The sequence below is a fragment of the Mus caroli genome, chromosome 2, assembly GCF_900094665.2.
Source record: "Mus caroli chromosome 2, CAROLI_EIJ_v1.1, whole genome shotgun sequence".
Lineage (NCBI taxonomy): Eukaryota > Metazoa > Chordata > Mammalia > Rodentia > Muridae > Mus > Mus caroli.
The window spans coordinates 166,312,435-166,325,477 of record NC_034571.1 but is presented as its reverse complement, the minus strand read 5'-3'; the positions used below and the strand labels follow the sequence as shown (position 1 = coordinate 166,325,477).

Here is a 13,043-nt window from a genome sequence, read left to right as displayed (position 1 = left end):
CAATCATATGTTGGGCCTCCCCATATGTCCCCCTTCTCACACCCAATCATATGTTGGGCCCCCATGTGTCCCCCATCTCACACCCAATCATATGTTGGGCCCCCATCTGTCACCCTTCTCACACCCAATCATATGCTGGGCCTCTATGTGTCCCCCTTCTCACACCCAATCATATGTTGGGCCCCCATCTTATGCCCAATCATATGTTGGGCCTCCCCACATGTGCCCCATCTCATGCCCAATCATATGTTGGGCCCCCATGTGTCCCCCTTCTCACAGGCAATATAATGTTGCCCCCCAATGTGTCCCCATCTCTTATTTTTATCTATCTTCTTTAGCAATTGGATTCATGTGCTCTCCCCATGATTGTACTTATTGACTCTTCAGAACTCTTTACTTATTAGCCAGTCCTATTTCTTTGACCCAATCTCACACCTAGGATATTTTTATGGGATTTCTCATTTTCTTATATAACCATTTCTTCTAACCTCTTTTATGGCAAGAACCAAAACTCTTAAATGTGTTTAATTAATTTTCACTAATTGATCTTGGTGTGGCTTGAAGTGGGAATGCTTTCAAATGTTTCCCAAATAACTCCCATCTCCCCCACCCCATCACATCCCCAGCCTTCTCTGTAGGATGCTAGCCTCATGCCGGGAAGCAATTGGTCAAAGGGCAGCTAGCAACTGCCTGGGGGCAGGATAACGGGTGGAAGCTTTGATGCACCAAAAACTAAGTTCCCCCAGTCTATAGTGGCAACTCCTCAGCCCACTTTTGGCCCTGGGACCTGTTCTCCACCTCCCAGTGGATGCTGAGACCAATCCCACCCATGGACCCTGGGACCCACTTGCCACAAATCAAAGAGCAACACCGTATTTTGCTCATTTTTAATTTTTATTGATTTTTTAATGCTGCACAACACAATATTTATTTCATTTTGAATTTCATTTATTTCTTTATTTCTGTTGCTGCTTTTATTTTATTTACTGAAAGTGAGAGGGAACTTTTGTGGCCTTTTTCTTTTTCTTTTTCTTTTGTAGGCCGCCTTAAGCTTACTAAATTTGGAACATCTAAGCAAGCTGAAGGGAAGAGGGGATTTTTCAGAATCACTGGGGGAAAAAAAGGAAAGGTTGCGGTGTTGATCATGCCCTATGGTGGGTGATCAACTGCTTGTACAATTACGTTTCACTCTTAATTAATTGTGCTTAAGGCTGAATTAAATTTGGGTGTTCCCTTCTTAGAGCAGCTCGTATTGGCGGAGATGCATGCGCTGGATGATGTCACGGCAGTCGTTGAAGACACGGCGGATGTTCTCAGTGTCCACGGCGCAGGTAAAGTGAGGGTAGCAGTAGTGGCGCCCATCTCCACTAGCAGTGCTGATTCTCTGTAGGCAGAGAGAGGGGCTCGGTCAGGCAACCCTCTCCAGGAGCCCCTCACCCCACCACCAGAGGACCAGTCATCAACTCACAGGAAAACACAATGGAAGTCCTGGACCGCTCAGTCTCCAAATCCAGCACTGACTGGAGAATACCCGTGAGGAGGAGGAAGGGACTACAAACAAGTCCTACTCACCAGAAACTCATCCCGAATGAAGTACTTGGCCCGGGTCACGCGTGGGTCCTCTCCGGGCTCGGGAGTCGCTACAAAAAAAAAAAATAAAATAAAATAAAATAAAATATATATATATATATATAAATAATTATGCTAATTAGCTTAGAAGACCTAGTCTGACACCATTGTAGCCCATCACCCCCAAACTCTTGATCTCTGCCTATGAAAATGAGGGAAATAAATGTCCCTGGCTTTCCCGTAGTGGGAGGGGCTAAGGACTCTCAGCCACACCTTCTACCCAAGAACCACCAGACTAAACCAGCGCCATGACGTACCATCCTCAGGAGTGGTGTAGCGAGCGAACTCTGGAAAGTAGTCCTCAATCTTCGATTTCCCAGCGAGGACTTTCTCAGCAAGCAGGTCTTGCTTGTTGAGGAAGAGAATCACAGAGATGGTGCGCAGCCATCTGAGGAGAGAGGGGCCAGGTGAGAGCTGGGGCCAGAGCAAGCTGCAGACCTACAGGCTGAGCCAAGTAGGGGAGACCCCACACACCTGTTGTTCCAGATGCTCTTGAAGAGGTTCAGAGCCTCCTGCAGGCGGTTAGTCTGGTTGTCCTCCCGAATGACCATGTTGTAGCTGCTGCTGGCCACCACGAAGATGATGGCAGTCACATCATTGAAGCACTGGATCCACTTGCGGCGCTCATCGCGCTGGCCGCCCACATCGAACATGCTGGAACCGGAAAATACTGGGTTACCCTGGGCCCACCACTCTCCAGGCCAGGTAGTTGGGACGGGACAACGATTCACTTACTGGAAGTTGACTTTGTCCACCTGGAACTTGGTCTCAAAGATTCCAGAGGTCAGGACGCGGCAGCGAAGCAGGTCCTAGAACAAAGAGGGGGTCAGTAGGTCTCACCCTAATTGCCCCAGAAGAACCAGCAACGTGGAACCCCAGGCTTGAGGACAGAGGCGCACGCATACCTGGTCACTTGGCACGTAGTCGGCCTGCTTGATCACATCAATCTTGTCCAGGAAGCTTGGAAGAAAAGGAGACATGGTGGTCAGTGTGTGCCAAGTGTGTACCCAGTAAGGCAAGTGGTGGTGGGATCCGCCCTTGCTTTTGACATGTAAGAGAAGTTTAAAACTTCATCCCTTTCCTAAAGCAATGTACAGGTGCGGGTTTAAGGGTGCACAGGCCTCTGTCTATCAGGACAAAGCCGAGCCAGCCCTCTCCCTATCAGGACAAAGCCGAGCCAGCCCTCTCCCTGTCTGCTTTGGAAGACTCTCATTCATTATTGAGAACTGAGCCAAGACAAGCCGTGGACACAAAGGGGCTGTTCTTGCTTTCACCACTTTGAACAGGAAGCAAACTCGAAGTTCCCTTCCTATCTACTGGGTCTGTGAAATAGAAAAAGTTTGAGATAGTAAACTTTTAGTTTAAAAAAACAAAACAAAACAAAAACAAAACAAGAAGTTGCTCGACTATAAACACAGGAAAATTAACTTTTGCCTTTTGCAAGACTGAGATAATGTAATATGAAAAAGTAATATTAATACGAGTTTGGAGGATTTGGGGGGCCACGGACCAGAGGGCTGGGAACTCTTTTAAAGTAGACCAATCAGAAAGGAGCATAGTCTATTTAAAGAAAGCCCCTGAGTTTTTTTTGTTTTGTGTTTTTTTTTTTTCTCCTTCCCCTTCCTTTTTACCAGTTCCGAGTTAGTCTGGCTTAGAGGATACACTAACTGGCCCAATCAATCTTACATTACAGCACAGGCCCACAAATAGCTCCCCAGCCACCCTGGCCTCCAGCATGTTGCCATGGCAACAGAACCACAATTCTATAAATAGATCCTTAGCACCAAATCTTGTGAGAAGACATCTGGAGTGGGGCCAGCCAAACTGCAGCTCAACAAACACAAACCTGGCAGTTTAAGAACCAACCAGGTCCAGGCCCAGTGCCTCCAGCAAAAAGGCAGTTAAACAAATGAGCGGGCCACTGTGCACTCAGGCTGGGGAGAGGCTTCTTAGACAACTTGAAAGTTGTTTTCTTTTTCTTGAAGTTGGTGCCACGTGGTACAGTGTTCAGGAGTAGATTGTACTGCTTTCAACAAAAAGACGTCCTTAAAGTGGTGTAATCCCCAAAGAACCTGGCTAAATCAGTGTTAATCAGTTAAGAAACTGACCCCAGCAATTCCCCACCGGGTAGCTGAGCCTCCTCATCTTGTATCTGTACTTAACTCCTGAATTGGATCCAAAATACAAATCACAAACAATTCCAGGATCTCCATTTGTTTTCTGTTTCTATAATTAGTGCTTCCAGCTTTTAGTACAAACTTTTGAGAAAAATCAGGAACTTTGCCGGAGGAGGAGTGGGGGCTGGGGCCTATGGGGACTGCTTTTCAGTTCCTTGAAAGAATATATAACTTTGTGTATTAAGTCATGACATGCTATATATGTAGCAACAAGTCCCCATGAGAGAGTGGGCCTAGGAAAGGGTCACTGTCGCCCTCCCGTCATGAAGCTGAAGTGCCTTATAAGGTACTGAGCAATAAAAAGTCTGTGTATTTTATATGAGGAGGCCAGTATGTGTTTGCTACACTGTGTGTGCCCATAGATGCTTAGAGGTCATATCCGTGAGTTACACCACTTTATTGCAAGTATTTTGCCTTGCTCTAACAGGCATTAATTGTTTATGTAAAACAGTATCAGTGTTCTATAAAGTGCAATTAAAAGCTTTATAAAACAAATGAGCCAGGCTGGAACTCTCTGACTACTGGTGGGTTTGTAGCTACCCGGCTTCTGAGCTTCTGTTTTGTCATGGGGGGGTGGGGGTGGGGGACAGCTACTTACTACTGGGCACAGTCAATCAGCTGGTACTCATTGGAGCGCTCGTAGCAGGCACGCACTCCCTCATCCTCCCACAGAGCCTTGGCATGCTCATAGAATTCCTGAAAGAGAACCCAGGAAAAACGTTGGCTGACAGACTGAGTTCAAACCAATCAGGGACCCCACCCCTGGAATTCTAGGGCCATCGCTCGCTATGTGAGTCCAAGTGTGAGCCCCTGTGTTAACCAGCGCTTAGAAAGAGCCTGCAGTTCTGTTAAACTCCCAGAAATCTATATAATGAATTAGCATGCTTTCATCTCTGGGGAGTGCTCACAGTCTTGGGTGGCTGCTTCTGTTAGTCTTGTGAGGGGTGGGGGCAAACCAAATGAGTAAACTCCCCCAAGAACTATGTGTACAGGAGGGATATGTACTACCCTGTGGGAGGGACATGGGCCAAGGCTAGACTATTGACCAGATATCAGAGTAGCAGATGTCAGCGACATCAGATGCATTGTGGGTAGGCTGCCATTTTGTCTCTGTGAATCATGGGAATCAGATGACTGTAGAATCCATGCTGTGTTTCTCTGCTGGGAGGGTTGGTTTTTGTTGTTGCTGTTGTTCTTATTGTTTTAATCAACAGCTATTTTTTAAAAATGTACCTGACTGTACTAATTTTTCTCATAAGTTTGTAGCCAAAACCCATCTAAAAAACACAAACCCCACAAAAGCCTAAGAAGAGGCAGCAATGACTTCTTAACTTTAGACAAGTCTCTTCTTCCAGCTTTAAAATCTTTGCTTCCCCCACGAAGGGTTAAAGTGTCCATGCTTGGCGCAGGGCAGTTCTACCCTCTCTAAAAAAAGCTTTTAGAAAGCCAAGAGACCCTTGTCAAGAGGGTCAGGCTCCCAGGCAAAGGGCTGATGAGAACAATTTTTTTCTTATAATGTTCCATTTTGTAATTTATGTTTAGATCTGAACATTGGAAGGTGCATATTTGTACTAGGCTGGATTAACTGGACAATTAGGACTTGTGTGCCATGTGTAACATGTGGTTTTGTCTGTCCTCATGTGTATGAGGGGAATAATTGAGCTTGCCTTAGCTCAGGACCTCTCCTCCATAAAAAAAATTCACTATCTGATAAATGGAGGACTAGGTTGAGGTCTAGAAAATGTGATGGGACTTTGTTCATCCATTTTGGACAAAGCCCTAATCATGTCTTTATCATCCTTTAGTCTTAGGCATATGCCTGGAGTTAACTTATGCATTCACACGGCAGGTATGTGTCTGGTCACTCTGGCCTGATGCAAGTCTGGCCCTCGTGTTCCCACTGGGACTAAGGTGAGAGGGGCAGAGGAAACCAGGGTTAGGGTGGAGCTTACAGGTGGGAAGTCAAAGTTCGGCACGTTCATCACGCTCAGAATGTAGTCCACTCTGAACTGGTTCTCAGGGTTGGCCAGCTCCACAGGGGGCACCAGGTTGCTCATGGCGGCCACAATGGTCTGAAAACAGTTTAGCAAATCGGTCAGGGGGCGGGGGCAGCACCATGGGGCGAGGGGCTTGCTAAAAGATAAGAGCAAGGAGCTAGACACATACTTCAATGGCCTCCTTCAGGTTGTTTTTGATGTCCTGCACTTTAGTGGCCTTCTCACTACAGTGGGATTAAAGGAAAAAAAAGAAAATCATATTGCATCCTGCCCACCAGGGTGTTATCTTCATTGAGACACGTCAACTAAAAAGCATAGTATTCTGTTTTCCAAGGAATTGTGGGCTAGATCTATAGATTGAAGGCATCCAAATAAAAATAAATCATAATTTCCCAATCATGTCCTGAGGACAGGCCTGATGAGGCTGGGTTAGAGACATGGCATCGGCATCGAGATCTTGATTAACTGTACCAGAAATTGCACCTGGTCTACTGTCCATTCCAACCACACCCTGCTGCTTCCTGCGTGGCTCTTGATTAGCACAGGGAGTATTGTATGGAGGTAGGGTTAGTGCATGCTGAACTTGGGATTCAGTAGTTTGTGAGACCCAGAGGTGACAAGTGTTTATTATTGATATTAGGGTTTTCCATTTCCATATTTGTAGATCTAATTATTTAAATATCTATGCATCTGTCACCGGGGAGGGAAGATGTTGTTTGGGGTTCTGTGGCTCACAGAACTTTTGAACAGGCCCCCAGCTGTGGCTAGGAGTCCTGGTCCCCACATTGTTGGTGGGCATTGGGTTCATGGATACTGGAGGAGGAGCTGGCTAGATGTTTGCTTATTTAAACCAGCCTCTGGCCTTTCTGGGATGATTTGTATGCAGTCAGAGTCAGCGATCCCACAGGTCACAGGTCACATCTTCTGGTTTTGGGGGTGGATGGTGTCCCCCAGAAGGAATGCTAATTTATGGAGGTTGCAGTGGTTCAAAATGCTGTGTCTTTTAGGAGACAGCCTATATGCCAGGCATAGCCATAGAGAATCTCGAGCTTGTACTTAGGGGAGCAGCAAAGCCCCACCTCCTTGCATGGAGCAGACCCCATTTTGTCTGAGCCTAATCTTCTGCATGGTCAGTGGGGGATTAGAAGACCAGCATGCATTGCATCCTCAGGGTGAGGACATGGAGAGGAACAGACCCTTTCTGATAAGGAAACTGAGGTAGAGGACTGGGTGGCAGTGACAGAGGTAGGTGAGGTAGAGGACTGGGTGGCAGTGACAGAGGTAGGGCAGAGGTGCTTTTACTGATATTAAATTGAAGTCACAAGATGGAGAAAGTTAAATCATGCCCCCTCCCCATGGAACAGGGTAGAAAATTAATTAGTAAAGTTGCAAGATGGGGACCAGAGGCTACTATAGCCAGGAGGGGTGGCAGGCAGGCCTCAGGTGGAGATCTGGGGGGCCATGTGCCTGACAGAGATGTAGAGATCTTGGGGCATGTGGATACCTGCCAATGGGGTGGGAGCCTTGGGGGTTCATGGGGAAATCCACCAATGGGGTGGGGGTCTGGTGGATCATGTGGATACCTGCCAATGGGGTGGGGGGCCTTGGGAGGGTCATGTAGATATCTGCCAATGGGGTGGGGGCCTTGGGAGGGTCATGTAGATATCTGCCAATGGGGTGGGGGTCTGAGGGGGCATGTGGATACCCACCAATGGGGTGGGGGTCTGGGGGGTCATGTGGATATCTGCCAATGGGGTGGGGGTCTGGGGGGTTATGTGGATACCCACCAACGGGGTGGGGGTCTGAGGGGTCATGTGGATATCTGCCAATGGGGTGGGGGTCTGAGGGATTATGTAGATATCTGCCAGTAGGGTGGGGTCTGGGAGGCATGTGCATTCCTGCCAATGGGGTGGGGGTCTGGGGGTCATATGTATACCCACCAATGGGGTGGGAGTCCGTGAGGCCATGTGCATACCCACCAATAGGGTAGAGGCTTGGGGGACATGGGGATACCTGCCAATAGAGTAGGGGTCTGGTGTCATGTGGATACCCACCAAAGGGATGGGGATCTGGAGGTGCCCACCAATAGTGGGGACCTGGGGGTTTCTGGGGTACCCACCAATAGAATGGGAATCTGAGGGTCATGTGCATGCCTGTAAGTTGGGTGGGGTTCTGAGGTCATGTGCATGCCTGCAAATTGGGTGGGGGTCTGGGGCCATGTGAGTGCCTGCCAATAGAGTGGGAATATGGGGGTCATGTTCATGCCCACCAATAGGACCACACCCAAAGAACCCATTCTTTCAACAAAGACTTATAATAGCTGATATTTGGGGCTTTCTTTCCATGCAGGCGTGTGTATTTTGGGAGTGGGCCCTGTGTTCTGAATGATCTCACTATATATTTTATATTGGTGTCCATCTCTTAGGTGAGGGCCTGCAAGGTTTAGAGGTTGGGGGTGTTCTCAACAGGAGGGAGGGGGTGAGAGCTTGGCTAACCAGGATTTTGACAGGGCCATGACAGTGGGAAAATCAGAGCCCAACCCCTGCCAGCTGCTTCTAGCTCCACACTGTAATTAGAGCAAGCCCACCACCCAGAACAGGAAAAGGAGGCAAGAGGAAACCCCGAGTCCCCATGGCCACTGCAGGCAGGAGGGGCTGTCCTGGGGTTAGGGCAAGCACTCAGGATGTGGGATCTGTACACACCCGAAAGCTGCTTGGGGCCCACAGACTCTTAAAGCTCCGGGTACCACCCAGTGTTTTAGAGACACGGCGTGCCCACCCTCAGAGGGGCTGGTTCTGTTATGGTGTGAGAGGGGCGGCGCACGTTGAAGCTCAGCTCTGAAGTTATGCATTTCTGAGTTGGTTTTAGACTCTGGGACTAGCTATAGATGTCGGAGTCTAGAAGCATGTGTTTGATGCCCCCAGTATCCAATGGAGAGTTCAGAGGAGCCTCCCCTATCCTGCCTTGGGACTAATCTACTCCCGGTTTTTAAAAAATGGCTTCCTGCCATTGGCACTGAGCCCCAGATGCCTGGTTTTAAGGCCCCCTAACAGAAAAGAATGAGGATGGCTGGGTATTAACTACCCCCGTCGACATCCAGGTAGAAGGAAGCATTTCCCCAGGGAAGACTCTTCATTCAGTTTGATATTTCGTTCTAAGTAGTAGTATGATAATTGGAAAGCTTCCAGTCTTAAAATACAGATATTCTGAGAACGTGTTCAGCATTCATCTACGTATGTGAATAGGTGTGGGAGTGTATCCAGTATAAAACAGCTAAAATAGAAAATCTAAAAATCTAATTCGGGCGTGGAGTACTAAAACAAACCTCTTCATTGAAGAGATTACTATGTAGATGAAGCCATCTTGCCAGGGGCCCGGCAGGTTTATCCTCATTTGTAATACTGCTTAATGAATTTAACATTGATTGTGAAATTCAGAGAAAACTCCTTAGATGTCTCTAAACTACTTAACAGAGGCAAGACGTGTGCCCGGTTCCGGGATTCTAACTGACTGGGAAGTTGGAGTGGGCGGAGTCTATAGGATGATGCTTCCCCTCCCCCTCCCCCTCCCCCACCCCCAAAGTGTAAGGCAGGTTAGTGGGGTTAGCATTTTTTTTAGTAGGTCCTGCCCCTCTCCTGTTAAGTGGTAAGGGAAGGCTATGTGATACCCAGGCTCCACCTCTGTAACCCTATCTTTGTGCTTGTGGGGAAAGACAGACAAAAGAGCAGACAGAAGACAGACGCAAGATACAGGGATTGCTGAAACATGCAGAGAGTTTTATTTATCAGGAGCATTAATAGTTATTTTTACTTGTAGAGTCATAGGAAGAAAGACGTGCAGGTATTAGTAAGGTTGAAGGGGTTAGCACAGCACACAATATATAGGAGGCTCTCTCAGTTAGGGGCTTGCCACACTTCTCGGATGCCAACTTTTGGTACAGTAGATTATCAATCTATCGATGCCTTTTCTGATTGCTGTTCTACCACGCTGTTGCCAATTAAAGACTTCATCCCATCTTTCTGTTTTTAACTTAACGCCTAAAGGTTAGGTTAGGGACCCCTCCCCCCTCCCCCACCCCCCCTATCCCCAGGAAAACAGAATAATATTCTTATTATTGTTTCCTAAGACCGGGCAATTCCAGCATGCAAATTGGGATAACTGGGGTAGGACATAGCGAAGATGGAGGACTGTAGCCATCATCTAGTGGGGGTAATAGACTCTAAAAGAAACAGATGAACAAACATGTGTCAGTCACTTTGTCCCCGACCCCCAGATCCTTTGACCCGCCCGTGCCCGGTCTCAGAAGCCATTCCTCGTCCATGTTCTAGGCTGGAAGCTGCTCTATGGATTGGCCCCTCCATCCTGCATGCTAGTGAGCGCGAATGGAGCTGCATGGATGTCTGGCATGCGTGTGCGTGTGTGTGTGGGCATGAGATGGTTGTGGGGATGAGAAAGCAAAATAATAAACAATGATAATGAGTGGGGTGCCGTCACAAATGCTCTTGTTCACTGGGTAACGTAAAGTGCCTTGCATTAACAGTTAAATTTTTTAAAAATAATTTCTAAGGCCAGAGGCTGTCAACGGCCTGCTGCCTAAGGGCTGCAGCGTTAGGCTTATTTTTTTTTTTTTTTTAATTGAGGAAATAAGTTAAGATTATTTTTTTCCAAATACGTCTGAAAACTTAAAGTCAGACTGACCATTGTGTGGGCAGAATTTAGCAGTTTTGAAAGGCAAGTCTGTTGGTTTAAATGGAGAACTGGGGGAAATATGGAAATATGGGGGACCATATGGAAAACATCGACTCTCAAAATCTTAAGTTCTCATTGGAAGCCGAAATGGCTAACCTTCCCCCAGCTGTATCTAGTTATTCTTAAAACCTTCTCTGTTTTGCACTTTACTTGTTGACACGTCATTTGCAAATGCACACCAAGATGGCTGATGGCCCTGGGATGCTCTCTGCTCTGTTCCCCAGTGTGTGTCTTCAGTTTCCCCGCTATGGTCTTCATGTTTGTTTTGTTTGTTAGAAGAGTTTTCTGGTTTTGAATGTGCCTACCCATCGCTGTTGCTCCTTGCAGCCTGCGGGTCCTCTTCGCCGCCCCTTTTAAAGAGAGATTGAAAGCTCACCTATCTGCAAGGCACTGCAATTTCATACAAAACCCACACAGTCTCTGCATCCTGAAACAGCCAGGTAAGAAAACCTGACAGTCCTGCGTACCATCCTCCCGGCTAATCCTTAGGTCGCTTTTCTGGCTAAATGGGGATGTCTACGGAGACTCCACACCTTCCTTCCTGCATTAGCAGGGCCCTCAGGAGACTCAGGCTGGAGACAGGAGGGACGGGTAATTGTTTTCCTCTGCTTTCGCTAAATGCACATGCACCAGGGAACAGAGACACAGACCTAACTCTTGAGAATAGGGCTCCTCAGAATCTTCTCCGTGTCCAATCCAAAGCACAAATGGGACATTCCTATTCCTGACTTCTTTCTGTGGTGGGGGGAGCTATGGACAGGGCATTGACACTCAGCTTTGAGATCGACTAGCTCAACCAATATTAATTTTTTTTCTGGCATTAAACTTCAGAAAGTTAGCTCTGAGTTAGGAAAATCTACTTTGCCCTCTATTTCTGAAGGTCAAATAAATATTATGTTCTACTCTCGAAAAATGTAGTCGTAGGCAGGGCACATTTAATAGCTCTGTCCGAGAACAGAGAGAGCGGGACTGAGGTGAGGGTCAGAGGGAGCCGCTTTTACTGCTATACCACAGTGAGAGAACCTTCGTTCGTTCGACTGTGTCAAAATAAGGAATCCAGCCCCCCATGGAGGCCTGAATATCACTTTCTCAGGCTAAATTTAACATCTTGGAGACCCACAAGGAAGGCAAACTGCGAAGGCTTCTTCCTCTTTTCAGAGAGAAAATAGAAATGAGAAGTCCTGGTTTGGAACCCTCCACCGCATTAACACTCAGAGAAAACTAATATTAAAAAGTAAGATTTTAGGGAAATTTGTGAAGTAATTAAGCCTCAGGGATGACCTGGCTCTCATCAGGTTAGACAATGGCTACCGCGTTTTTAGAAGCTGCTTAGCAGCCTCCTCCAGCTTTCACCACGAATGTTTTTTAAGAAATAATTTGTGGTGCATGGCCACGTTTCTTTTTGCTTAACCAGCCTCATATTGAAGAGTCCCTCACACCTGGGGCAGGGTGTTATCTGGGTTCTTTTTTGTTGACTGACAGGTGCCAATCTCCTTGTATAGGCTTTTTGAGAGAGGTATATCAGGAATCAATAGTTCCAGAATTGGTGTCTGATAGGCAACAATGAATTATTTAATAGATTATAGGTACAAAGTAGTAATTTAGTCAATCCTAAAGCCAGTGAGCTAGCCCCCCTCCCTTCTGCATATTAAGTAACTATGAATTTTGGGGCTGTAACTTAAGGAGCACACGGACCCAAGCCTTTCACGTGGCTGATGTCATCTTGTTTTTCAAACCCGATTAGTTAAACTAACAAATTCTAGAAGTTTCCATGAACATCCTCTTGTGGTACCCTGAAAGGCGCTGCTCAATTTTGTCTCCCCAGCACTCGGTGCATGGTAGGGGACAGAAGCTGGTCCCCCTCCCTAGGGTCAGCTAAGTCCCTGACCCTTGCTGTTTCATATCAGCACTGAGAACAACGGGGGCCAAGGGGAAAGGCCAATTCCCTACTTATTGGCTGTCTCCTCAGTCTGCATTCTTCATGGAAGGCAGGACCCCTTGCTTGCCACGTATCTGTCTCTTTTTAAGAAAAAATCGTCACTCTCACTGCGGTATTGCCTCGCCATATTGTCTTAAGTCAGGAAGGTCATTTCAAAGGCAAAATAGCTCCTGGTTTGGGCAGAAGTAGCTAACTCCCTGTCTCTGCGCCATTTTCATACCTCCTTTTCAGTTGTTCAGGTATAAGTATTGATTTTTTTTTAATTAGAGAAATAAGTCTCTGCCTATCCCACTATTCTGAGGCAGGGAGGGACTCAGAAGCTTGGAGCCTGTCGGCAAGGGTTGTGGATTCCAATTTTTAAGTGAAGATGTAACTGAAAAGATGTTTTCCTGAGAGTACAAAACCCTACACCAGTTGACTCCAGTGAAACCTGCAGGGTGGTGGGTGGGAACCTCCTGTGCTGGCCAGCTCTGGCTGGCCAAGGGGTGGCCAAGGCCCGTCGGCCATGTTGGAGCTGCACTGCAGCAGGCGAGGCTGCGGCGGCAGAGGACC

The 13,043-nt window shown here is 47.2% G+C and overlaps 1 protein-coding gene across 10 annotated transcripts in view; it reads right to left on the bottom strand.

Annotated features, from left to right (window-relative positions):
* Window positions 1-875: 875 nt before the first annotated feature.
* The window catches only part of LOC110308282 (guanine nucleotide-binding protein G(s) subunit alpha isoforms short), a 49,947-nt gene continuing 37,779 nt past the window's right edge, over window positions 876-13,043 (bottom strand). For 5 of the 10 annotated variants that reach the window (XM_021180735.1, XM_021180748.1, XM_029473733.1 and 2 more), the window contains 10 exons: window positions 10,858-10,902; window positions 5,973-6,027; window positions 5,759-5,878; window positions 4,405-4,502; window positions 2,535-2,589; window positions 2,365-2,438; window positions 2,104-2,283; window positions 1,887-2,017; window positions 1,573-1,640; window positions 876-1,384 (listed from right to left, as the gene is read on the bottom strand). In XM_021180735.1, the coding sequence (XP_021036394.1) occupies window positions 1,238-1,384; window positions 1,573-1,640; window positions 1,887-2,017; window positions 2,104-2,283; window positions 2,365-2,438; window positions 2,535-2,589; window positions 4,405-4,502; window positions 5,759-5,878; window positions 5,973-6,027; window positions 10,858-10,902 (973 nt within the window). In that variant the 3' untranslated portion in view covers window positions 876-1,237. Of the gene's footprint in view, window positions 1,385-1,572; window positions 1,641-1,886; window positions 2,018-2,103; window positions 2,284-2,364; window positions 2,439-2,534; window positions 2,590-4,404; window positions 4,503-5,758; window positions 5,879-5,972; window positions 6,031-10,857; window positions 10,903-13,043 lie in introns of all 10 variants that reach the window. The other 5 variants (XM_029473738.1, XM_021180762.2, XM_021180743.1 and 2 more) reach the window with 3 other exon arrangements.